We start from the raw sequence: 26,646 nt of genomic DNA on the forward strand, positions 1-26,646 counted from the left end.
AGCACTGAGTGCTTTTTCCTTCAGGCAGAGGCTGATATTTATTTATGCTGAGAACCTTCCACAACACCCAGATTTAGGAACACCCTGGTGCATTGGTTGCCCCTCAGTGATTTACACCAAGCCTGCTCCTAACTCAGTTACTTTGACTTTGTTCCCATCCTACCAATCAGAGTTCTCCATGAATGCCACAAACCCCTGCACAAAGTGCTCTAAAATGAGTTTCAGTCTCCTTGCTCATTAAGGTGGTGAGGTAAGGAACAGGAGTAACAGGGTGTGAGTGTGCTGCATAAAGTCTGCATCAAATCACACAAAATTCAAGGTTTTACATCTGACTCCCCTTGTGCCTCCACGAGCTGGGGCCAGGTCTCTGAAGGAAGATGTGAAAGTTCCATTGGGTTTAAAGGAGCAGCTGGAGCTGAGGGTGCCAGGGGTTGTCTCTGCCATCAGCTGGCACGGTGTGACCTTGAGAGATCACTCCAGCTGCTCTGTGCAGGGGTAACACTCACCTTTCCTGCAGATCTGGGACTTTTCGTGGTCCTTGTGATAAAAGCCCACCCCAATTACAGATCTGATCAGTGTAAACAGGCACTGCTGCTCTCAGAGTGGCAGACAGCAGTAATTGCCTCAGCCTCAGCAGGGACCAGAACACCCTTCCTGCTGTCAGGAGACATCACTAGAACAGGAAAGTCAAATATTTGATCATTTCAGATGCTGCTAAAGCCATCCAGCATCAGCTGCAGGCTCAGAGTGGGGATGTGCTGTGAGCACTGACTGCTGAGCAGCCTCCCCCAGACACGGAATATCAAACCCAGATCTGCAGGGATTTCAGCACAGCTGACTTCACTGCTATTGCAACAGAATTGATAATTGCTCAAAGTGCATTTTTTCCCCTTGCCCCATACAGTTCCCAAGACTCTGGAGTTGCTAAGAAGCTACTTTCAATTAATAGATATTTTTACACCAGGAAAATGCAAGCTGCTAGCAGATATTTACGTCAAAGTGAATTTTTTTTTTTTACTTTCTAGTTAAAATAAACCAACCAGCCCTTGTGCCATTAATAAATCAGACCGCACATGCCTCCAGAAAACACAAGTTAAACTTCTGCAGCAGGAGGCTGTGCTGCCATCACATTGCCATGCAAATTGAACTTTGGGAGAGCAGCAGCGCCCGGAGGTCACGGAGCGCTGTTGTAGCTCCAGCAGCACAGCCCGGCCCGGGGACAAGGACAGGAGCTCCTCCTTTGGGGACAGCTGAGCTGCCAGCCCGGACAGCTGTGCCACCCTGGGAGATGCGGGGTGGAAGCGGCTCGGTGGTGGCTGGGAGCGCAGGGGGGCCGGGAGGGGATCCCTGGCCGGGGATGCTGCGGATGCAGGAGGAGAAGAGCTCGGGCAGCTCCGCACCCTTAAAGCGGCAGCGCCGCAAAACCCGGGCGGGGACCGGGGACACGGGGACTGGGGACAGGGGACTGGGGACACGGGGACCGGGGACAGGGGACTGGGGACACGGGGACAACAGGGACTGGGGACACGGGGACGGCAGGGACTGGGAACTGGGGACAGCGGGGACACGGGGACCGGGGACTGAGGATAGCGGGGACTGGAGACTGGGGACACGGGGACAATGGGGACCAGGGACTGGGGACACGGGGACAATGGGGACCAGGGACTGGGAACATGGGGACCGGGGACACGGAGACAGCGGGGACAGCGGGGACCGGGGACACGGGGACACGGGGATCGGGGACAGCGAGGACAGCGGGGACTGGAGACTGGGGACACGGGGACACGGGGACAGTGGGGACAGCGGAGACAGCGGGGATTGGGGACTGGGGGCAGCGGGGACCGGAGATCGGGGACTGGGGACTGGGGACAGCAGGGATCGGGGACAGCGGGGACACGGGGACCGGGAACTGGGGGCTGGGGACACAGTCACAGTGGGGACACGGGGACTGGGGACAGCAGGGACCGGGAACTGGGGGCTGGGGACACGGGGACTGGGGACACGGTCACAGCGGGGACACGGGCGGGGCAGTGGCGGCACAGGCGGGCAGATGCGGAGTTGCCGTCCCTGGGCGCTGCAGTCCTGCTGCACTCCTGCAATGCTCCGCAGCCAGCACAGGCTCGGACTGCAGCACAACTGCACCAGCAGAACCCCCCGCCTGCCTGCGAGCCGCCAGCCAGCATGCAAAACCGCAGCTCCTCGCTAGTCCTTCTGCCGGGTTTGCTTCTCAAGGTTTCCTTTTTTTTTTTTTTTAATCATGATTATTTTCTTAAAATTTGGTTTTGTCGGCTTGTTTTAAAAAAGCAGAATTAAAAAAATTAAAAAAGCCTCCACTGATTCAGCTTCCCTCATAGCGGTCCCAAGGAGAATTTAAAAGGAAAGGAGCTCAATGAAGTTTAATTAGCAAGCACGCAGCAGAAGTTGCACTTTTAAGGGTTTTATCAATCATAAAAGACAGCCCTGCAGGAGGAAGGACCGCAGCCTCTTTAAAATACCTCCCTTCCAAAAACAGCATGCAAAGCAAAGAGCTTCCATCAGAGTGGGCTAGGAAAGGTTCTCTCCCTCCCGAGTTGTCTCTCCTTACCCCAGATCCGCCGCGAGCAGCTCGGCTCCCGCAGGCTGCAGCGTTGTGTGCAGCAGCAAAAGTTGCAGCGCTTCTCCGGGAGGGAGCGGGAGCTGCCAGGAGCGCTGGCACTCGGTGCTCGCACTGAAGTGATGCCGGGAGAGCCCGGAGCTGCTCAGACAGCCCAGGAAAAAAAACGGGGGAGGGGGAGTTAAAAAGTCTTAAATCCCTGACACTGCAAGAAGCCTGATCCTATAGGATCGGGTCTAAAGTCAGCGGCTCCTGGGCAGGATTTCCCGAGCTGGGCGCTCAGACCTGCGATTGCTGCCGGGGTTTCTCACCTGGCCGTGTTGCCATTCCAGGAGCAGAAAGGAGAAGCAAAGCAGGCGTCTGCAGAAGCCTGGAAAGGCACTGTGCTCCCACCTGAGCTGGTCTGGATCCGGGAGCAGGCTGGGACTCCTTCAGAGCCAGCAGTGCCTCCCCCGGTGTGAGTGCAGGGAATGCGCTCTGCAGCGGTGCCAGCGAGGACAGGGGGTGACACAGGGAGCAGGGCAACACCTCATCCCCACGGCACTGCCAAGAGGTCTCAGGCACATCAAGAATTCAGACAGAAGCTGCAAGTATAAATAATAAATTGGAAAAAAAAATAAAACAAACACCCCAAGCAAAAAGCTCGCACATCCCCCAAGAACTTGACTTTTTTCCTGATACACAGAACAGTGCAACACCTCATCCAAAGACCTGTCACTAACTTCAGCTAAACTGCATTGTTTTAAACCAGCTCAGGCCTAGAAATGCTTTCTGCCCTGTGTAATTTAATTCCTGCCCCGAATTGGTTTGACAAAATGCACAGTTCACCCCCAGCTAGTCCCTGATTGAGGCTGCAGGCAGTGATGCTGTGCAGGCCCTGCATTCCCTGGGGATTCAGCCCATTTCCATGGCAGGGCACAGGGACAACAGGCACCAGCCCATTTTCTGCTCCATGAAAGAGAAGTGTCCAGAGGAACAAGTGTCCAGAGAAGAGATTTGACTTCACATCCTGGCATGGGGATTCCAGGTCCTCAGTGAGACTGAGGCAGGGGAAACCACTTCAGGCTCAAGGTTATTGAAGGACATTTCCAGGGGCACAGAGCATTTACAATATTTGGGCAAGAGCTCTGCAGTGTGCTGGCTCTGGAACCAGCAGTTGCAAAGGGATAATTCTGAAACACTTTAATTTCTCATCTACACTCTCCAGTGCATCACACCAAGTGTACCTCAGGGTCAGTCTCAATTCATTACTGCCTCTTGCTACCCCCTTGAAAGCTTTCAGATCAGCTTCTCAGATCTGCTGATCATCTCCATCTCAGAGAGTCCTGGCGCTGCCCTGAAGCCTTTTTCTCCCCTTTCACTGTCCTTGCTTTTCCATTTGGAGATTAGTTTTTTGTCTGGAGCATTCACACCCAGCAGCTGCACAACCCAATGCACAGGTGCCCGTTGTGTTTCTGGAGAGATGAATTCAGGTCTGCAGCCAGCCCTGCACTCACCCCTCTGCAGAGGTCTGGCTCAGTTTTTATTTCTCTATACCTGTTGCTTCAGGTAAGAAGCTCAATGATCCTGGTTTTACACCCCAGAAGAGGCAGAGCTGTTATAAACCTTGTGTTTGTAGCTCCTTGTGCCCTGCTGCACTGCTGCAGCTGCTGCAAGGAGCATTCACAGCAGGACATTGCAGCCCTCCCCACCCTGGCACCTGGAAACCTGCAGCAAGGAGAGACTCCCCTGAACGGCAAAAACACCTCACTGAAATTTTACCTATCCTTGCCTAGGAAACACTGATTTAATGAAGCATTTCAAGGCCATGGAGTCACAAAGCAGAAACACGGAGTTAATCTGCAGCAGGCAGGATGAGGAGAGGCACCAGAGCAGAGCCTGGCACCCCCGAGCAGAGCCTGGTACCCCAGAGCAGAGCCTGGTACCCCAGAGCAGAGCCTGGCAGTCCAGGACAGAGCCTGGCAGCACCAGAGCAGAGCCTGGCAGCACCAGGACAGAGCCTGGCAGCACCAGGGCAGAGCCTGGCAGCACCAGGACAGAGCCTGGCAGCATCAGAACAGAGCCTGGCACCCCAGTACAGAACCTGGCACCCCAGAGCAGAGCCTGGCACCCCAGGGCAGAGCCTGGCAGCACCAGGACAGAGCCTGGCAGTCCAGGGCAGAGCCTGGCAGCATCAGAGCAGAGCCTGGCAGTCCAGGACAGAGCCTAGCACCAGGACAGAGCCTGGCACCCCAGGACAGAGCCTGGCAGCATCAGAGCAGAACCTGGCAGCACCAGGACAGAGCCTGGCACCCCAGGGCAGAGCCTGGCACTCCAGTACAGAGCCTGGCAGCACCAGAGCAGAGCTGGCAGCACCAGAGCAGAGCCTGGCACTCCAGTACAGAACCTGGCACCCCAGAGCAGAACCTGGCAGCCCAGAGTAGAGCCTGGAGCACCAGTACAGAACCTGGCACTCCAGAGCAGAGCCTGGCACCCCAGTACAGAACCTGGCACCCCAGAGCAGAGCCTGGCACCCCAGTACAGAACCTGGCACCCCAGGACAGAGCCTGGCACCCCAGTACAGAACCTGGCACCCCAGGACAGAACCTGGCAGCCCAGAGCAGAGCCTGGCAGCACCAGGACAGAGCCTGGCACCCCAGGACAGAACCTGGCACCCCAGTACAGAACCTGGCACCTCAGGACAGAGCCTGGCACCCCAGGACAGAGCCTGGCACCCCCGTACAGAACCTGGCACCCCAGTACAGAACCTGGCACCCCCGTCCCAGGCTGTGCAGGGTGCCAGGAATGCAGAGCACACCACGAACCATCCCAAACTCTGCAGCAGCTCCCTGCTGCACCACAGTCCATTTATAGAAACCTGCTCATGCATTTTGGTGCATTTCACTTTGCTACAGGAGAACCAGGGTGTTCCCATGAAGGATTTTGGGTTTGCCTTTATCAGTGACTCTAATCTCAACAGGACATAGAGATAAGAGCAGAGGGACATCTCAGCTTTGCCCTCCCACTCAGCTGTCAGACGCTCAGAGGAATCCTCTGCCTCTGCTCAGCTGCATTTGTGCTCTGAGTGCAGCCCTGCCGTGCAGTGCAGCCCTGCCCTGCTGCAGTGCAGTCAGGACACTGATAAGTGATAAGTGATAAGTGATAACTGATCGCTGATAACTGATAACTGATCACTAATAACTGATCGTGATAACTGATCACTGATCACTGATAACTGATCATTGATAACTGATAACTGATAACCGATAACTGATAACTGATCACTGATCACTGATAACTGATAACTGATCACTGATAACTGATAACTGATCACTGAAACCTGATCACTGATAACTGATCATTGATAACTGATCACTGATCACTGATAACTGATCACTGATAACTGATAACTGATCACTGATCATTGATAACTGATCGTGATAACTGATCACTGATCACTGATAACTGATCACTGATCACTGATAACTGATCGTGATAACTGATCACTGATCACTGATAACTGATAGCTGATCACTGATCATTGATAGCTGATAACTGATAACTGATCACTGATCACTGATAACTGATCACTGATCACTGGTAACCGATCACTGATAACTGATAACTGATCGTGATAACTGATCACTGATAACTGATAACTGATAACTGATCGCTGATAACTGATTATTGATAACTGATAACTGATCACTGATCACTGATAACTGATCACTGATAACTGATCACTGATAACTGAGAACTGATAACCGATAACTGATAACTGATCACTGATAACTGATCACTGATAACTGATCACTGATCACTGATAACTGATCACTGATAACTGATCACTGATAACTGATAACTGGTCACTGATCACTGATAACCGATCACTGATCACTGATCACTGATAACTGATAACTGATAACTGATAACTGATCACTGATAACTGATCGCTGATCATTGATAACTGATCACTGATAACTGATCACTGATAACTGATCACTGATAACTGATAACTGATCACTGATAACTGATCACTGATAACTGATCACTGATAACTGATAACTGATCACTGATAACTGATCACTGATAGCTGATAACTGATCACTGATCACTGATAACTGATCGCTGATCATTGATAACTGATCACTGATCATTGATAACTGATAACTGATCACTGATAACTGATAACTGATCACTGATCGCTGATAACTGATCACTGATAACTGATAACTGATAACTGATCACTGATAACTGATAACTGATCACTGATCGCTGATAACTGATAACTGATCACTGATCACTGATAACTGATCGCTGATAACTGATCACTGATAACTGATCGCTGATAACTGATCACTGATAACTGATAATTGATAACTGATCACTGATAACTGATAACTGATCACTGATCACTGATCACTGATAACTGATAACTGATCACTGATAACTGATCATTGATAACTGATCGTGATAACTGATCACTGATCACTGATAACTGATCACTGATCACCTATCACTGATCACTGATAACTGATCACTGATCACTGATAACCAATAAACAATGCCCACAGTGAAGTCCAAAGGCTCAGTGTGTCATCCTTCACCAATCAATATTTATCTAAGACACAGTAACTGTTAAACTCCAATCAAGTCCATTTGGGGAAGCCTCAGTTAATGATGACAGCACTTCCTTCATGCCTGTCCTGTGTCTACCTCTTACATCACAGGCCAAGAAAAGTAATTTCTGTCAAAAGCTGCCAGTGCCAGCCAGGCAGCAGCAGCAGGTGCCCACCTTGGGCTCCTTCCTGCAGCAAATGAACAGCTCATGGTACAGACCCAAAGCTGCTGAAGCTCTGGATCAGTCTGGACCACGCTGAGGGCAGTTCGTGCCAGACAACCAACAAGGATGGTTTTTCTTAACACCACAGGCAGAGCCCCTTCAGCCAGGAGCCACCTTTGCTCCTCGAGCAGACAGATTTCAGCCCATCTAAACATTTCTGTCTGCAAAAGGGAGTCAGTCATTGCTTTGTGATTGTTTTTCCTCAGCTAGGCCAGGTACAAGTCACTCTTCTTGTTAAAGCAGCAGGGGCCCTCAGGAGGCACAGGAATGTCTTTGGCTCAGCAGAGCTGTCCCCATGCACAAGAGGAACCTCATGTTTCCCCGTTCTGCAATGAACAAACAGCATGTTTAACCTTCAGCCTCCTTTTTCATCCTCATTTAGTCCAAGCCTGAGAAGAGGCAGAAGGCAGCTTGTCCCAGTGCAGGAGTACCTGGGGAAGGTGCCAGCACTCAATCTTTAATCTGCTGATCGAGCTGATGAGAGCATCCCCTCCTCAGGGCAAAAGGCAGAGCAGCTTCTGTTCGATTCAGGCAGAGCACTTGGTGAAGATGAGCTCTCCTCCTCCTCCTCCCCAGCTCCTTTCCCCTGCTCTGTGGAGTTTCCCTGGTGCTGCAGGGTGCCAGAGCACAGCCCCAGTGCTGCAGGGCTCCCCTGCAGGCTTTGCCCTGGGCTCCCAGTCCTGCTTTAGTCCCACAGTGGCTGGGGAGCAGCAGGAGGGGCTGGAAGGAGCCAGCAATGCCATTCCCACAGCAAGGCACTGGGAGCACTCCCCACTCCAGCTGGAGCTCCCTGGACAAGGTTTTTGTCATTTGAAAACCACAGAGTGGAGAGGAAAGCCAACAAACAATAGAAACAGCAGCTGCTGAGAGGCAGCATTACCCTAATGCTCTCTCACCTTGGAGTGTCTGAGCTGTGTTTGGTGCTAAGCTCTTTAGGAGCTGAGCTGGCCAGGCAGAACACAGAGCACAGGGGTCTGTGAATGCTGCTCCTGGCTGGATCAGCCTCCAGCTCCAATGCAGTTTGGATGCACAGAAGTGGCATTGGTTAATACCAAACAGACCAAAGTATTTAAATCTCAACTCCTTAAACTGGGCTGGAGATTTCTCTGTGCCAGGCTGAGCACAGCTAACCCCAAACCAGCTCCATGCTCCAGAGCTCATCCAGCAGCTGTCCTTCCCTGCCCCAGCAGCAATAACAAAGCTCCTCTCTGTCATTCTCCCCCACAGCAGTTTAGGACCTGCCCTTATCATTTCTGCAGTCTGGTTTTCCAGAAGCCACAGGACAGTAATTTTATTTTCTAAGAACCCCAGCTGCTGTCCAGCTGTTCATTATTGCTCCACAGCAGAATTTACAGCCTCACTCAGAGCCACGTGAAGCTGAGAGCCCAGAACTGGGGAGCGTTCCTGGGAGCCCCAGCACAGCCCCAGCACAGCCCCAGCACACGGGGCTCCCAGCCCATGGGACAGCACACCCAGGAGCTGAAGCACCCCCAGAAATGACTCTGTCATTTACAGCCTCATCCACAGCTCCTTGGCAGTAAACCCCTTTGTAGATGCTGATAAACTTGGCAGGTACCAGGCAGGTTTCCTCTAAGGTTACCTCACCAAAATCTTGCCCTTCTGAAGCTCACTTTGCCTCTTCAGAGCAGTGCAAACCCCAGCCCAGCCCAGTTCACCTCTGCACACCCCGAGTCTGCAACACCCAGGGGCAACAAAGCCCCCCTGCAGCAAACTCACTTTTGTACTCTGTTCTCCCCACTCCTGCACAAAGAACCCTTTGCTGTGGGACAGATTTCCAGTGCAATGCCACAGCTCTGCCCTGGTTCATAGAGGCTCTGAACTGAGAAGCTGCAGCTCCAGCTCAATGCTTCCTGCTCTGAAACATCCCCTTCAAACACACCCAGAGCAGCTCTCCTTCCTATTTGCCTTTTATTTTATTGCAGAACATCTGTCTCCTCAGTGTCCCTTTCCTGCCTTTTATCCCCCTGTTGCCATCACATGTCTCATCTGTCACACTGGACCTTGTTCCCTTAAAGGCACAAGTCTGGAAAGGCTTTGGCAAAAGCACATTCTGATCCAAACCACCACCCTCACAAAATCTTACTTGCCCCAAATTATGAGATGTTAAAGCTCCTTAATGAAACAGCTGAGATATTTTTAACATGGTCAAAAAACCTATTTTATCTTCTGACCTTCAGCTCAGAAATAGCTGCGCTATTTTTTTTTTTTCGTTTTCAAAAAAAAAATGACTGCATAAAGCAAACCACCCCTACAATTTCAGCCTCAATATTTAAAGTTTGGCATCATCTAACTGGCTGAAAACGTGGTTTCTCAGCAGAAGATGTTAAACAACTGCCTCTAGTCCCAACTTCCAGCTCTGCCTGTAATGATAACAAGCTTAAGTGACCAGGGCCTCAGCTGCTCATCTCATTCCAAGTGCCAGAAATGTGCAGCAGGGAGATCAGCTCTTCATGAAGTAGGTGGCAAACCCCCTTTTTGTTCCAGGGCAGGACCCAAATTACAGCAGGGGATCCCAGGTTCTCCTCCCCCAGCTGTCCCCAAACAGAGCTGGGGCAGCTGCTGAGAGCTGAGCTGTGGCACTGGGCATGCAGGGGTTAAACAGAGCCGTGGGACACAGCCCCGAGCTGGCCAGAGGTGTCACAGAGGTGTCACAGAGGTGTCACAGAGTGCTCAGGGGATGTCCTGGATTGGTGAAGGGATGTCCCCACATCTGGATTGGTGATGTCCTCACATCTGGATTAGTGGTGTCCCCACATCTGGATTGGTGAAGGGATGTCCCCACATCTGGATTGGTGATGTCCCCACATCTGGATTGGTGAAGGGATGTCTCCACATCTGGATTGGTGATGTCCCCACACCTGTCCAGCTGTCCCTCCCAGACCCATTCTTTCCCCTGGCCCTGTTTGGTTGGCTCAGCTGCTCCGTCTGGGCCGTGGACTGATGGATTCTGTGTCCCCTAGGATGATTCTGTGTCCCCTGGGATGATTCTCTGTCCCCCTGAGATGATTCTCTGTCCCCCTGGGGTGATTCTCTGTCCCCCGGGGTGATTCTCTGTCCCCACAGGATGATTCTCTGTCCCCCTGGGATGATTCTCTGTCCCCCTGGGATGATTCTCTGACCCCCCCGGTGATTATTTGTCCCCGTGTCCCCACAGCCGCTCACCCTGTGAATTTTTTCCCTCCCTCCCGAGCGCCGGCGCCAGGCGCGAGCGGACGCCAACCACAGAGTCGTGGCGGGGCGGGGCGCTGTGTGTCGCCCGGCGCTGTGTCGGGCCCGCCGCCGCCGGCGCGGTGCGGTGGGCGGGAGGTGAGCGGGGGGCGGCGGGGCCGGGCCGGGCCGGGCCGGGCCGGGCTAGGGAGGGTCAGTTCGGGCTGTGGGGTCAGCTCGGACCGGGGAGGGGTCAGCCCGGGCCAAGGGGACCCGCTCAGCGCTGTCCTGCGGCACCGCGCACCGGCCTGGCCGTCCGGCACCGCGTGGGCACGGAGGGATGCGGGATGGAGGGATGCGGGATGGAGGAGCGATGCTCATGGTCTCCGGCAAGGCGGAAGGAAGCACGGACAGCGGCGTTTGGGGCAGCGGGAGCAGCCCCGGCCCGGCCCCGCTGCCCCTCAGCCCGCGGGGTGCGCGGCCCGGCCCGGCCCGGCCCGGCTCGGCCCGGTTCGGAGTGCGGCCCGGCCTGCCCGGGGAGCTCCAGCGCCAGGTGCGGGGGCGGCGGGCGGGTCCCTCTCGGTGCTCGGGAGCTGTGACAGCCGCTGTTACACGGGATCATTCCTGTCACACGGGATCGTCCGTGTCACACGGGATCATTCCTGTCACCCATGAGTTCATCCCTGTCACAGGTGGGCTGGTCCCTGTCACACGGGATCGTCCCTGTCACAGGTGGGATCATTCCTGTCACAGGTGGGATCATCCCTGTCACAGGGGGCTCGTCCCTGTCACACGGGATCGTCCGTGTCACACGGGATCATTCCTGTCACCCATGAGTTCATCCCTGTCACAGGTGGGCTCGTTCCTGTCACAGGTGGGATCGTTCCTGTCACAGGTGGGATTGTCCCTGTCACACGGGGTTCGTCCCTGTCACATGGGACCGTCCCTGTCACAGGTGGGCTCATTCCTGTCACACGGGGATCATCCCTGTCACACGGGATCGTCCCTGTCACATGGGACCGTCCCTGTCACAGGTGGGCTCATTCCTGTCACACGGGGATCATCCCTGTCACACGGGATCGTCCCTGTCACAGGGGGCTCGTCCCTGTCACAGGTGGGCTCATTCCTTTCACAGGTGGGCTCGTCCCTGTCACCCATTAATTCATCCCTGTCACAGGCGGGATTGTCCCTGTCACAGGTGGGCTCATTCCTGTCACAGGTGGGATCATCCCTGTCACCCATGAGCTCGTCACTATCACCCATGAGCTCGTCACTATCACCCATGAGCTCATCCCTGTCGCCCATGAGTTCATCCCTGTCACCGTGAGCTCACTCCCCAGATTCCATGCCCTGCCCACGCGCTGGAGCAGTTTCCTCACAGTCCCCCTGTCCTCCCTTTCAGGGTTTTGGAAGCGCTGCTGTCACGATGCTGGGGCCAGAGCACACGGAGTGAGCTGAGTCAGAGGCAGGAGGGCCAAACACGAATCCGTGCACCTCTCAGCTTGCTTTGGATGTGAGTCTGCTCATTCAGGGTTTTCCAGCAGCTGATGGTGAGGTCATTCCTGCCCTGCTGTGTGCAGGTACACAAGACCAGAAGGGCTTGTCCAGTTCTCAGGGAATCTCAGAGTCCTTTCCTTCGTGTGTTGCTGTGCAGAGCCCTGTGGAAGGATAAATGCCATGCTGCATTATCACAGAACCACAGAGCACCCTCAGCTGGAAGGGACCCACAAGGATCATCAAAGTCCAGCTCTTTTGGCTGTGCATCTGCTAATCATTTTTCATACAGAAGTAACAAAAAATACCTTTTGCATTTTTTTCCGTGAAGATCTGGAATGAGCTCCTGGGAGCTCCAGGGGCTGTGCAAAGGAGTGTACAGCCTGGCTGCTGGGCCAAGCTCTTCGGTGTTTGATGTGGATCAGGAGCCTTTTCCTGAAGCCTGACCGAGTAACTTTGTTCTGGCTGGCTGGGGGATTTTTGGAGTATTATTTTTTAATGTGAGCAGTGGTGATCAGCTGGTATGAAAGCAGTAAACAAACACTGCTGGGTTTACTGAGCTTACTCTGTGCAGTGCAGCTCAATATTTTGCAATTGGGAGGGTTGTGAAACTGGCTTTGTGTTGGTTTGGGAATGCACGTGACTGTGGCTGAATCTGCCAGGATCTGCCAGGAAGTTCCCTGGCTGATTTTTCGTTTTCTGGAGCAGCATGGCCCACCCAGACCTTTCCCATTCCTCACTGGGTCCCTGCTCTGGGGCTGCAGCACAGCAGGGGCTGCCAGGGTGCAGTGGGCAGTGTGTCAGTGCCTCTGGTTCGTGGAGCAAAGGTTGCTCAGGAAGTGTAAATACCCATTTATTGCACTGAGAAACTTTGTCATCTGCGTTACAGCCCCACAGCAGGGGAAGGGAAAGCAGGTAATCATTTATTCTGCAGGCAGAACCTCGGGAGTGCCTCTTTGCAACTGCCAGTGCTGCTGGCTGGATTCCTTCAGTGGGTCCCTGGAGCTCAAACAATGAGGGAAAAAGGGAGGGAGGGGAGACAGCCACTACAGAGGGTGGAGAGAGAGGAGTTAAACCTACAGACTGCATCACAGCTTGTTGTAGCTGGCTGGGAGCAGGAATTACCACATGTTCCTGGGTTCTACCTGCTCACAAAGAGCAGCCAAAGGCTCCAGCACAGCCAGTGGGGCAGGACTGTGAGCAGGGATGTGCTGGGACATTGTTGGCTCAGGCACTTTTGGTTTTTTCTCTGTTGTAATCGGGTTTTTCCTCCTGTTTTCCAGGAAGGGAACAACCTGCCTTATCTGTCCTGCACATCCAGCCACTGGTCAGAGACACCCAGGCACAGGAGGAGAGAGATCTGCGCTGGGAGAGGCTGTGCAGGAGAAAAATTCCAGCTGCTTTGGTCTCTAGAGCTCCTGTGTTACAGGTGAGTCTGCTGGAGAGAGAAAAACCAGATTTCTACAGACCAGTTCAAGGTGCAGACAGGGAGAGATACCCAGATGTTCCTTGCAATTATTTAGTTATCATCATTTATTGACCAGAGCTCAAAGTTTTTAAAGAAGTAAATAACCTTGTGTTCTGTGAAGGCTCTGGTCCAACTAAACACAGCTTCAGAAAATGACATCAGGGGTAGGGGATAGCCAGTGTGAGAGTGCTAAAATAACACCTGATGTAATGAGAGCAGCACAGAGGTTTAGTCACCCATGCTGGAGTGACTAAACCTCTCTTCGGTGACATTACATCTCTTGAGATGCAAAGTCATTGCTGTGTTTCTCAGTGCAACTGCTAAATGTGTCTTTTCTCTTAAAAACAACTTTATTTTGAGTAAATAAGCATGAGCAAAGGGAGTTTCTGGGCTGGCTGCAGGGGTTTGGATGGGCACTGAGTGCAGAAGGCCAGAACAGCACCTGCTCTTTGGTGGAGGAGGTTGCAGGAGGCAGAACACAACCCCCAGGTTGTCACCTGGCCAGGGGACAGCATCTAGACTGCCTCTCATCAATCTGAGGACTGAGCTTCTTCCCCAGAGAGGTTTAATGACACCAGTGTCCCAGTGGCCACTAGAGCCCAGGTCAGTGGTGGTGCACAGCAGCCATTGAGTGAAGGAAGAAGAGCCTGGCACTGCCAGTGGTCGTGTTTGTCCCTGAGCTGCTCTGACAATATTGACATGAAGCCGTGCCAGGGCAGCCCAGCAGTGTTTGAGCAAAGTCCCAAACAGGACGTTGGAGGCAGGATGCAGGGTGCAGGGTGCAGGCACGTGTGCTCAGTCTGCAGGCACGTGGCTTCCTTTTGTGTCTTCCTGTGGCCAGCTCTGAGAATTGGATGAAAATTGGTTTCAGTTTCCCTGTGCAAAGGCACTGACACCCCCTTGTTAACTCAGCTGTGGAGCAGTGCATGTGCTGTGCCTTCAGCACACACTGCCTTCCACTGCTGGGGTGCAGAAGGAGGCTGCAGGTTTGTCAGGAGCCCAAATTTCTGCCTTGATTCAGGTCATGCAGGGCAGGAGAGGCTCTGGGGTGGAGGATCCACACAGAAGCCCCTGGCTTCTCTGGGGAAAGCAGGTACCTAGTCTTGTGTTTTGCTGCTACAACATGAATTGATTTTGGTTTTTATTCCTGACCTCTAGTGCTCCTGGCTCTGCCTGTTCTCCCCAGGATGCTGGGAAGGGTCCTGTGCACGGTGCTGTTGGTGGGAGCCCTCCCATCCCCAGCTGCAGCATCCCAGGGCCACATCTCCGTGATCTTGCTGGGAGCCACGGGTGATTTGGCCAAGAAGTATTTGTGGCAGGGTCTGTTCCAGCTCTACATGGACCAAGTGAGCAGTGGCCACAGCTTCACGTTCCACGGGGCTGCCCTGGCAGCTCAGGAGGAGGGGCAGAGGCTGATGTTTGACGTGCTGAAGAAGCTGTCCTGTCCCCCTGACGAGCCTCCCAACAGGTGTGCAGTGCTCAAGGACCAGTTCCTGAAGCTGAGCCAGTACCACCAGCTAAAGACTGCTGAAAACTACACAGCTCTGAACAGAGAGATCGAGACCCTGCTGGGCCAGGAGGGGCTGAAGGAGGCCGGGAGGATCTTTTACTTCTCAGTGCCTCCCTTTGCCTACACGGAGATCGCCCAGCACATCAGCAGCAGCTGCCGGCCCCCTGCTGGAGCCTGGCTGCGTGTGGTGCTGGAGAAGCCCTTTGGCCACGACCTGGAGTCAGCCCAACAGCTGGCTGCACAGCTGGCAGGATTCTTCAGGGAGGAGGAGATGTACCGGGTGGATCATTACCTGGGCAAGCAGGTGAGCAGTGACAGCCCCTGCCAGGCTGAGGGGCTCAATGCCCAGGAGACTCTTGGTGCTCAGTTCTGCATCTGATGGGGGCATTGTTCCCCTCCCAAATCCATGCAGAGCCTCTCAGTGTGATCCAGAGCCTCCACTTGCTCCTGGAATCCTGTTCCTCTGTCCTGTGCTGCTGTCCATCCTCTGGGGGAGCACAGGAAATGTGCAGACCACAGCAGGGCTTCCTCCTGTTGGGGTGGGGAGTCCCTTCTGCAGAGCAGGGCTGGGCTCTGTGTGCCTGGAGCAGAGATGCAGAACTGCCCTGGCCTCCTCCCCAAGGTCAGGGCTTTGGTTTCGCTGAGCCAGCAGCACCTGTGCTCTCACAGCTCCACATCCCATTACACACAGCCCTGCCTGCTTAGCCATGGCTTCTGGGAGCCCTCCTTCATTTGATATGATAAGGAGCAGCTGGGCTGTTAGTTCTGTGGGTGCTTAGGGGGAGGTTTCCTCCTGCCCTGTGCTGCACTCCAGGCTGGGAGGGTTGGCTGCTGCAGGTACAGCTCAGGATGTGCAGCTGCACTGTCCCAGAGGGAATGTCTTCAAGGACATGCCACCCTTGTTCCTCAGGAATGTGGTGCCACACTTTATGTGGCCAGGTTTTGTTCAGAAGTTGCATGTCCAGCTGCAAGGGGAGCATCTCCACTAAGAGAGGGGATTTCTTTTCTTTTTGGGGGTTTATTTTGTCTGCCCAGAAGAGCAGATGGCTTTAGTGGTGTGAGCATCTGAGCTGATTTTTTTCAGCACTTTGGAACCTTACATTAGTCGCAGGATGGTCTGACTCAGCCCTTTGTCCTCTGACAGATACAAACTGAGTGCTCTGCAGATTGGAGTTCAGCCTTTTCACATGAAACCTTAAAATGCCTCAGGAAGACCTTTAATGTCTGCTCTGGACAGTCACTGGTGACCCTACTGTGCATCACTGCAGCCTCTCCTGCTTTTCTCTGTGACCCACTCTGCTCTGCTGCATGGGGCAGTGAGGCAGAGGTGCTGTGGGAGTCTGCTGAGGTTTTATTGAGTCTTTGATTTTTTTCCCCTCCCAGGCTGTGGCCCATATCCTGCCTTTTCGGGATCAGAACCGACGGTTTCTGGACCCAATTTGGAACCGACATCATGTGGAGAGAGTGGAGGTTGTCTTGAAGGAGACTGTGGATGCTAAAGGTTGGTGATTTGGGTGTGCAGGGTGAGTGAGTGAGAGCTGGCAGGTTCATTAATAACAGGGGGGTGGCCCCTGAGGTGCTGCTGGTACAGAAATCAGAAAGGAGCAGGTGAATGGTGTGTTGCTCCCTGGAAACAGGGACTGTCCTACACTGCCGTGCTGGAGACTCGCTCACTTCCAGGGAGTGTTGCTGCCTCTAAGAAAAAAAATCCATTTGCAGTTCATCTGGGAGCAGGGGCAGAACCCCCCACCTTTTCCTGGGGGCACTGCTGACCTTTCTATCCCAATTCTGGATGAACAACACTGCATTTGGAATTGGTGCAGTCTGAGGCCAGCAGTATGTGGTTGTTTACCAACCCTTTTGTGTGGCTGTCCTGCCAGGCACAGGCTCACTCCAGGTGTGCCTTTGTGCTGTTCTCTGGGATGTGCTCATGCCTCTCCTGCCTGGATGTCCCTGGGTCACTCTGGGTTTCTCTGCCTTTCTTTCCCAGCCTCTCTGTAGTGGGAAGAGCACTGCAGAGGGACAGTCCCTGCAGAGGGACAGTGCCAGCAGAGGGACAGTCCCAGCCCAGCGTGGCTCCTGCTGAAGGACACGGCTGCACTGCCTGCCTGCAATGCTGCAGCATCCCCTCTGCAGTGCTCAGCACAAAGCTCAGGGCTGGGCTGCCACCCACAGCACTCCTGGGCACTGCACCTGGCCTCTGCACCACCAGGACTGCTTCCCCACCGCTTCACCTCTGCCTGCCTCCCTCCCTCAGCCACCACAGACTCAGTTCATGCAATTTTATCAAACTTGGAGTGGCAATCTTTGGTTTGGCAGCTCAGAGCTCACCTGAGCCTGTCTGTGGGAGAGGGATGCACTGCAGAGAGATTTAGGAAGAACACCCAGCTACTGCCTGTGCCCTCCCCTCTCTAAACAACTTTGTAATTTGTCATTTGATGCCTTTTTTTCCCCTGTGCAGCTTCAGCTGGCAGCCTGGCTCCCAGCAAGTCTGCAGCATTGATTCCATTACTGAATGTGCCTTTGGATTAGAGCGGGGGAGATAAATTATCAGTCAGGAGGGAAAGGCTGTGGTCGTGATGCAGCCTGCTGCTGGTGACACAGCCTTGAGTCACTGCAGAAGTGCTCTGTCCTTCTCCCACTGATCCCACCTGCATGAGAAGCCAGGCAGGGAAAGGGAAGCGTGGCTCTGTGCATGAAATTTTGTCTCCCAAGGGCATGGCTCAGCCAGAGCCTTCTGAGGACAGGAGAACCATCTGGTGCTGCTACAGCAGTGACAAGTTCCACTATTCCAGGCTCTGTCCAGGCACACCTTGAGCACATCCACAGCTTCCCTGAGCTTGAGTGCTTTGGGTTAATTGCTGGGTGGTGGGGAGAGCAGCTTGGAGCTTTGCAGCTCACCTGAGCAGCATTTTGCCTCCTCACTGTGCCCAGGCCGCACCAGCTTCTACGAGCAGTACGGGGTGATCCGGGACGTGCTGCAGAACCACCTCACCGAGGCCCTCATGTTCCTCATCATGGAGCTCCCTGCCAACGTCAGCAGTGCCCAGGAGGTGCTGCAGCACAAGCTGCAGGCGTTGCAGTCGCTGTGGGGCCTGGACAGGAGCAGTGCTGTGCTGGGGCAGTACCAGGCCTACGACAGCCAGGTGCAGGAGGAGCTGCAGGAGGCACGGGGCCGTGTCAGCACCACACCAACCTTTGCAGGTGAGAGTTTGGGCTGGGCCCTGGCCAGGGGAGCAGTCAGAGCTGAGGAGAGCAGGAGATGTGAGCCCTTGCATGCAGTACCAGCTCCATGGCTCTGGAGCTCAGTGCTGACTCAGGGATGTGTCCAGGCATCCACTGGCATGGTAACTGGGAGCTGGACAAGGAAATGCTGCTGCTGTGTCAGTTAACCCATGAACCAGGGAATGGGAAGTGTGAGAGCTAAGGACCATTATTATAAAATCTCTGCATTGATTTTAGAAGGGGCCTGTAAATTTTGCCTTTTCATAAAGTCGAGTTGCTCTCTGCAACTGAGGGGTAAAACTTTGTGATGAGTGAACCATGAGGCATCTCTAGCCATGCTGTGAACATGAAGAGGATTGTCTCAATGATGTTCCTGCTCAGAAACTGGTTTCCTGTAAGATGAAAGGAATCTGAACAGGTGGGATGGCTGGGAGAAAGCACAGCAGGGGAGCTGGAGAGAGTGAGAATCACAGAATGGCCTGGGTGGGAAGGGCCTATAAAGATCACCGAGCTCTGGGTAGGCAGTTAAGACATGCAAGGGCTGAATGTGGAGCTGGAGACAGTGGCTACCAAAGAGCTGAGGAGGGAGAGGGATGGGCAGGTGCCCAGGAGTGCCTGCTCAGGTGTGGGGTGGCTCTCTGTTGTTTCAGGGGTGCTGATCCACAGCGACAGCCCACGCTGGGAAGGGATCCCTTTCCTGCTCACCTCCGGGAAGGCTCTGGATGAGCGGGTGGGCTACGCCCGTGTCCTGTTCAGGAACAGGGCCTACTGCCCTCAGAGTGGCTCTCTGAGGGATGCAGGGCACAGCCAGTGCAAACCCAAGCAGATCATCTTCTACTTCGGGCACGGTGCCCTGGGCACCCCTGCGGTGCTGGTGAGCAGGAACCTGTTCCAGCCTGCCATGCCCAAGGACAGCTGGAAGGAAGCAGAGGCTCGGTCAGACCTGCACATCTTGGAACAGCCCCTGTCTGATTTCTACATGTACAGCCCTGTGAAAGAGAGAGATGCATATTCTGTCCTCATCTCCAACATCTACCATGGCAGGAAGGATTTCTTCATCACCACAGAGAACCTGTTGGCCTCCTGGGCCTTCTGGACACCCCTGCTGGACAGCACCTCCCGCCAACCCCCCCGCCTGTACCCTGGGGGCGTGGAGAACCAGCAGCTGCTGGACTTTGAGATGGTGAGTGGGGGACTGGCCTTCACCCTGGCAGAGCCAGCAGAGCTGCTGAGCCCCAGCAGGCACATGCCAAGTGATTTCAGGGCCATCCAGTCCAAATTCCGGCAGAGCCCCCTGGTCTCAGCCTGGGCTGAGGACCTGATTTCCCAGCTGGCCTCAGACATGGAGCAGGCAGCACTGAGCAGCGTGGCTCGCTCTGGCCACTTCCACCTGGCCCTGTCGGGGGGCTCCAGCCCCGTGGGGCTGTTCCAGAGGCTGGCCAGGCACCACTACAGCTTCCCCTGGCAGCACACCCACGTGTGGCTGGTGGACGAGCGCTGCGTGCCCCTGACCGACGGCGAGTCCAACTTCCAGGGGCTGCACCGGCACCTGCTGCAGCACGTCAGGGTGCCCTACCTCAACATCCACCCCATGCCCGTGCACCTCAACCAGCGCCTGTGCGTGGAGGAGGACGGCGGGGCACAGCTCTATGCCCAGGACATCGTGGCCCTGGTGGCCAATGCCAGCTTTGACCTGGTGCTGCTGGGGGTGGGCACGGACGGGCACACGGCCTCGCTCTTCCCCCGCTCTGAGACGGGCCTGGAAGGGGCTCCCGGCGTGGTGCTGACCGAGAGCCCTGTCAAACCTCACCAGAGGATGAGCCTCAGCCTGCCCCTCATCAACAGGGCCAGGCAGGTGTTTGTGCTGGTGTTGGGCAAGGGCAAGCACGACATCACCACCCTGCTCAGCAGAGTGGGCCACGAGCCCAGCAAGTGGCCAATCTCAGGGGTCAGCCCCAGCTCTGGCCAGCTGGTCTGGTACGTGGACTATGAAGCTCTGCTGGGGTGATGGCTCCACAGTGTCCCTCCTGCCTTGTCCATGTGGCCTTTACAGCCTGGATTTTCCTACAGTGTTCCTCCAGCAGCAGCTTCATCTCTTCACCTCCAGCCTTCTGGAAAATCCGTGGCCTGCAGCACCTCTGACGTTTGAGCCTGGAGCTGGAGGGAGCTGGGCTCAGTGTCCAGAGCTCAGGAAGAGCCAGGAGCCCAGTGCAGCATTTCTGGCTCTGCTCTGGGTTCTGACTGAGACTTTGGACAAATGACCTCACCTTGAAGTGCCTCAGTTTTCCTGTCAGGCCTTTGTGCTCACTGGCACATAACTACCTCACAGGCACTGCAGGAAACTTGTCCAATCAGCTGCCTGCCAAATGCTTTTAAATTTTCTGTAATTCTCAGGCTAAAAGACAGTAATAGCACCTTCATCCTCTGCCCTGCACAGTGTGGCTGGGCAGGACAAACTGCTTTTGGGGCTGTTAAAATCAGGGTGGGGAAGGAGGACAAACTGCTTTTGGGGCTGTTAGAATCAGGGTGGGGAAGGAGGACAAACTGCTTTTGGGGCTGTTAGAATCAGGATGGAATGGAGAAGGAGGACAAACTGCTTTTGGGGCTGTTAAAATCATGGAGACAGGGTGAGGAGAATGGCAGCTCAGAGATGCTGCTGGCCAGCAGTGCAATGATTACTGAGGAAAAAGCTTGGAATGCTTGGGTTTAGCTGGCAGAGAAATCTTTTCTTTCTAAACAAAAATGTCCACATTAACTTCATTCCAGTTCTTTTGTATTTGGTGTGAGGGAACAAGTTTTAATGAAAAACTGAGCTATGAGAGGGTAACTGTTGTTATGAACAGAGCTTATTCCTGTCTTACAGGTGACTGTGGCATTGGAGTTTTCTTATTTTTGTACACTTGCTTGGTAACATGTGGCTGGCACCTCTTGAAATAAAGTGAGAGGTTTAATTGCACTTTTAAATAAGCACATAGGGGTTTTTTCCCAGGGAGCTATTGAAAATAGGGTTTATTTGTGAAGTCTCTATCTAGTGGGTCACCCCAAAATTTATCCTAGATTTTATTAAAATCCATTAAAAGTTTCCACATGTTTTCCTTGGTGAATGGAGCTATCTGGGTTGTTTGGGGGATTTTTCAGAAGTGTATTTTCTTTTTTCACACAGACAATTCCTGTTAAACTCTTTAATACTTACATCTACTAAATGAAAACTACAGTAATTTCACGATTAAAAGCTGCACTGAGTATAAGCCGCACTTCTGGGTGCCAGCAGCTTTTTCATCCTTTGTCCATACACAAGCCGCACCTGATTATAAGGCGCACATTACAATACAGAGTGTGATCAAAGGTGTCTGTTCTGTCACCATCTGTTGAGGGTGAGGGCAGTGATCCTTATCTCAACAGCAGATATTCTGCTAATGGGCCATCCATTGAAACCAGCTGGGGCAGTGTTCTTTATCTTTTCACAGCCCATCCTTCCTCCAGCCAGTCATTTTCTGCTCATGGCCATTGAGTCCCACTGTGGGACTGATAAAATTACTGCATCCCATTGGGAGTTGCTCCAGCCAGGGGAAAGAGCCCAACATTTCTTACCAAGATAAAAACAGAGGTTTTGGGACACTAAGGGAGCCCTTTCTCCACTGGACTCCAGAGGAAAACCGGATTTCTCCACATCCCCACTGGAGCTGCGGAGGGAAACTGCACCTTGTACAGGAGCACTGCTCCAGCTGAGCCACATCTGTCACTGCAGGAGGATGCAGCCACCATGGAATGGGACTGCTGCCAACACCCTGCCTGACGGGTGTCAGGCTGTACTCTGACTGTGTCAGGGTTTGGGGTTTGTTCTTTGTAGTGCTGTATTTCTATTTTAATTTCCCTAGTAAAGAACTGTTATTCCTAATTCCAATCTTTTTGCCTGAAAACCCCTTTATTTCAAAATTATTTTAATTAATATTAATAATTATTAATAGATTAATAATATTAAATATTATTAAATAAGATTAATATCAATTAATTATTAAATTAATTAAATATCGTATAATATGCATTATGAGATTGGGCAGGGCCGCAATGCATTATGGGTAGGGGCCCGCCGCAATGCATTATGGGTAGGGGCCGCCGCAATGCATTATGGGTAGGCGGGGCCGCAATGCATTATGGGTAGGGGCCCGCCGCAATGCATTATGGGTAGGCGGTGCCGCAATGCATTATGGGTAGGGGCCCGTCGCAATGCATTATGGGTAGGCGGGGCCGCAATGCATTATGGGTAGGGGCCCGCCGCAATGCATTGTGGGTAGGCGGGGCCGCAATGCATTATGGGTAGGGGCCGCCGCAATGCATTATGGGTAGGCGGGGCCGCAATGCATTATGGGTAGGGGCCCGCCGCAATGCATTGTGGGTAGGCGGGGCCGCAATGCATTATGGGTAGGGGGCGCCGCAATGCATTATGGGTAGGCGGGGCCGCAATGCATCATGGGTAGGGGCCCGCCGCAATGCATTATGGGTAGGCGGGGCCGCAATGCATTATGGGTAGGGGCCCGCCGCAATGCATTGTGGGTAGGCGGGGCCGCAATGCATTATGGGTAGGGGCCCGCCGCAATGCATTATGGGTAGGCGGGGCCGCAATGCATTATGGGTAGGGGGCTGTCGCAATGCATTATGGGTAGGCGGTGCCGCAATGCATTATGGGTAGGGGCCCGCCGCAATGCATTATGGGTAGGCGGGGCCGCAATGCATTATGGGTAGGGGCCCGCCGCAATGCATTGTGGGTAGGCGGGGCCGCAATGCATTATGGGTAGGGGCCGCCGCAATGCATTATGGGTAGGCGGGGCCGCAATGCATTATGGGTAGGCGGGGCCGCAATGCATTATGGGTAGGGGGCTGCCGCAATGCATTATGGGTAGGCGGGGCCGTGGATTTCGGATCGGGGGGTGAATTTTCGGGGCTCTGGGGGCCTCCCCACTCAAAATTTTGTGCAGTTTTGTGCACGAGGGACGTTTCCAAGGGGCCACCGCACGCCAGTAATTATCGCTAATGAGCCCACGTTAATCACCGGCGCTGCCCCGACCCCCAGTCCTCCCCCCACGGCGCCGAGGCCGAAGGCTCCGCCATTTCTTATTCTTCTTCTTGATCCCCCCCCCCCTCCCGCTCCTTCTCCTCCTGTCCCAGTGAAACCCTCCCCAAAACCGCCGCGTTTTACCCCAAAACTGCCCGCCCGGCCGAGGGGGCCCCGAGTGGGGAGGGGGTCCCGTTTTTGGAAGGTCCCGTTTTTTGGGAGAAGTCCCCGTTTTTGGGGAGGGGTCCTGGCCGTGTCCGAGCCCCTCGGGCACTTCATGCACACCCTGGTGCGGGCACTGCGCCCCCCGGGGGGGAATTGGGAGGGGGCTTGGGGGGGTGGGATCAGCGTGGGGGCGGCACTGCTGACATTGCCGGGACCCCCCCGCGGCGAGGAGGCACCGGGTGAAAAGGGTAGGGGGCTTGGGGGGCGTTTGGGCGGTGGGATTATTGAGGGGAGGGGGTTTGGGGGGATGCGACCACCGGGGTAACACCGAGTGGGGTTGGAATATTGGTGGTGGGGGGGAAAGATCCTGGAGCTGCTTTGGGACCCCGAGGATGCAGAGGGGGGTTGGAATTTGGGGGGCGTTATTTTGGGGGTCCTTTGTGCTGCGGGGGGGGCGTTCTGACATCCCTGAGCCCCCCCCCCCCTTTTTGGATCCCACATTTTGGGGGTGGTTGGGGTGCTCTGGGGGACTCTGGAGGATCTCTGTGTGTTCTGGGGGGTCGTGCCCGCTGTCCCCTGACGTGACCCCCCCCATGTCCCCCCCCCGTCACCCCCTGCCCCCCCTGAGCTCGGGGGGCTCCGGGAGGTGCTGGAGCAGCTCCAGCTCCGGGCGCTGTCGGTGTCGGACGAGAAGGCGGCGCTGGACCAGGGGGACGTTCTGTTCACCGGCGATTCTGGGACCCCCAGGGACCCCCCCTGACCCTCCAGGGGGTCCCAACCGCCCCCTGCCCTCCCCAGGCCGGGAATTTTTTGTGGGAATCTCGCCCTGGACCGACCTGCGAGGGGCTGACGCCTTCAGGGTGAGACCCCTGGGGGGTTTGGGGGGGCTCAGATCCCCTGGGGGGGTTGGGGGGCTCTGGGTGGGGTTTGGAGGGAATTTCGGAGGGAATTTGGGGGTTCAGACCTGCAGAGGGTTTGGGGGGATCTTGGGGAAAATTCAGGGGGCTTTGGAGAATTTTGGGGGCAATTTGGGGAGGCTTTGGGGGCGGTTTGGGGAGGCTCTGGGTGGTTCAGACCCCTAATTTTGGGGTTCAAAGCTCTGGGGGGTTTGGGGGAAATTTGGGGGGATCTTGGGGGAATTTGGGGGGCTTTGTGGGGAAATCTTGGGGAATTTGGAGGGTTTTAGGGGGCTTTGAGGGAACTCTGGGTGGTTCAGACCCCCAAGAAATTTTGGGGTTCAGAGCCCTGGGGGTTTGGGGTAATTTGGGGGGGGGGGCTTTGGGGGAAAAATTTGGGGCACTTTGTGGGGAAATTTGGGGGGGCTTTGTAAGGGAGTCTTTTTTGGGTTTTTTGGGTTTTTTTTTTGGGGGGAGGGGGTTTCCTCGGCGTCTGCAGCAGTTCCAGGGGGGTTTCTGGGGGAGAAATCCTAATTTGGGGAGGGGGCTCCCGGAATTTGGGGAGGGGTCAGCCGGGAGCTGCACGTAGTGAATCACGGAGCCGCGGATGAAGCGATTCTTGACCGACAGCTGGGCAGGGAAAGACCCCCCCCAAGGGGACCCCAAAAAACTCAATGAGACCCCAAAAACTCAATGAGACCCCTGAAGGGGCCCCAAAATTCAGTGAGGCCCCAAAAAACCCAGTGAGAGCCCAAAAATCCGGGTGAGACCCCCCCCCAAAAATCTGCTGAGACCCCTAAAACTCTGCTGGGATACCCAAAAACACACTGAGACCCCCGAGCAGCCCCCAAAAACTCAATGAGACCCACAAAACCCGCTGGGATCCCCAAAATCCCGGTGGGACCCCTGAACAGCCCCCAAAAAACCCAGTGAGACCCCTAAAAAACCAGGTGGGACCCCCAAAAACACACTGAGACACCCCCGAATTCCCCCCAAAATCCCACTGAGACCCCCCAACACCCCCTGAGACTCCTGAACAGCCCCCAAAAACTCACTGAAACCCTCTGAGACCCCCCAAAACCCCCCTGAGCCCCCCACCCCGCTCCATGTGCGGGTATTCTCGGGGTCCATGACGCTGTTGTCCATCAGTTTGATGTTCAGGTACTGGGGAGAGAGCAAGGGGGGGGTCAGAGGGGTCTGAAAACCCCCTGGGACCCCCCCTGGGACCCCCCACTCACCTGATCCACCGAGTGCAGGTCCCGCAGGTGCTGGGGAGAGACAATGGGGAATTTGAGGAGGGGTCTCAGAGGGGCTCCCAAAATCCCCCCCGACAATTCCAGACCCAGGGACTCATTCCCATCCCCGCTGTGGGTTGAACCCCTGCACTTATCTGTCAGAGATCAAGGGATTAGAATCCAGATCAGGTGAGAAGAGCTGTTCCACTCTCTGGGAAACTCCTGCCATCGATGGGCTGTTGTCTCTCAGTCAGCTACAATAAAGAAAACCAGGCATCAGTGCATTCTCTCAGTAGCACACAAGCCAAACCCTGATAATTTCACTGCTCACCATCTCCCAAGAATGCCCGGAGCCTCAGGTCACATCAGCTGCACTCTGTCCTAGCAGGGTAGGCCTGGCTTAAGGAGAGACGAGGTGATGTGGCACGGCTGAAACTTGGCTGGATCTACACTTGTTCTCCCAAACTCCCGGATCATCGCCTTACCCCCCCCCACCGAGGACAGGGGACACAGAGGGAGTCCCACCCGGCCACCTCCTTTGTCCCTGGGCCATTCCCTTTGTCCCATGGCCCATTCCCTTTGTCCCTGGACCATTCCCCTTGTCCCTGGGCCATTCCCCTTGCCCATGGCCCATTCCCTTTGTCCATGGCCCATTCCCCTTGTCCCTGGACCATTCCCCTTGTCCCTGGACCATTCGCCTTGCCCATGGCCCATTCCCTTTGTCCCTGGGCCATTCCCTTTGTCCCTGGACCATTCCCTTTGTCCCTGGACCATTCCCCTTGCCCATGGACCATTCCCCTTTTCCCTGGACCATTCCCTTTGTCCATGGACCATTCCCTGTGTCCCTGCGCCATCACCTTTGTCCCTGGGCCATTACCTTGTTCCTGGGCCATTCCCCTTGTCCCTGGGCCATTCCCCTTGTCCCTGGACCATTCCCCTTGCCCATGGACCATTCCCTTTGTCCCTGGACCATCACCTTTGTCCCTGGACCATTCCCTGTGTCCCTGGGCCATTCCC

The 26,646-nt window shown here is 54.7% G+C and overlaps 2 protein-coding genes across 5 annotated transcripts in view; one reads left to right on the forward strand and one right to left on the reverse strand.

Annotated features, from left to right (window-relative positions):
- The window catches only part of LOC117007047, a 26,281-nt gene extending 14,393 nt beyond the window's left edge, over positions 1-11,888 (reverse strand). Inside the window, exons 1-3 of the mRNA XM_033079919.1 lie at positions 11,639-11,888; positions 2,905-3,070; positions 2,585-2,734 (exon numbers count right to left, since the gene is read on the reverse strand). Of these exons, the coding sequence (XP_032935810.1) occupies positions 2,585-2,734; positions 2,905-3,070; positions 11,639-11,888 (566 nt within the window). The remainder of the gene's footprint in view (positions 1-2,584; positions 2,735-2,904; positions 3,071-11,638) is intronic.
- On the forward strand, positions 10,703-21,534 carry H6PD (hexose-6-phosphate dehydrogenase/glucose 1-dehydrogenase). Of its 4 annotated transcripts, none has more exons than XM_033079747.1 (7): positions 10,703-10,742; positions 11,986-12,096; positions 13,361-13,506; positions 14,704-15,359; positions 16,439-16,556; positions 17,990-18,259; positions 18,931-21,534. In XM_033079747.1, the coding sequence occupies exons 4-7, from the start codon at positions 14,733-14,735 to the stop codon at positions 20,286-20,288; spliced, it is 2,373 nt and encodes a 790-aa protein (XP_032935638.1). In that variant the 5' UTR covers positions 10,703-10,742; positions 11,986-12,096; positions 13,361-13,506; positions 14,704-14,732; the 3' UTR covers positions 20,289-21,534. The 4 variants fall into 4 exon arrangements, with proteins under 4 accessions (XP_032935638.1, XP_032935637.1, XP_032935639.1 ...); XM_033079746.1 differs by lacking the exon at positions 10,703-10,742 and adding an exon at positions 11,092-11,136; XM_033079748.2 differs by lacking the exon at positions 10,703-10,742 and adding an exon at positions 11,662-11,781.
- Positions 21,535-26,646: the final 5,112 nt, after the last annotated feature.

Source organism: Catharus ustulatus, chromosome 24 (assembly GCF_009819885.2).
Source record: "Catharus ustulatus isolate bCatUst1 chromosome 24, bCatUst1.pri.v2, whole genome shotgun sequence".
In the NCBI taxonomy this organism is placed as follows: Eukaryota; Metazoa; Chordata; class Aves; order Passeriformes; family Turdidae; genus Catharus; species Catharus ustulatus.

Excerpts from the sequence above, each read along its gene's own strand:
- H6PD (XM_033079747.1), top strand. The coding sequence starts at position 14,733 with ATGCTGGGAAGGGTCCTGTGCACGGTGCTGTTGGTGGGAGCCCTCCCA. Across the intron at positions 15,360-16,438 it reads ATCATTACCTGGGCAAGCAG|GCTGTGGCCCATATCCTGCC; the intron begins GTGAGCAGTGAC and ends TTCCCCTCCCAG. Across the intron at positions 16,557-17,989 it reads GGAGACTGTGGATGCTAAAG|GCCGCACCAGCTTCTACGAG; the intron begins GTTGGTGATTTG and ends CACTGTGCCCAG.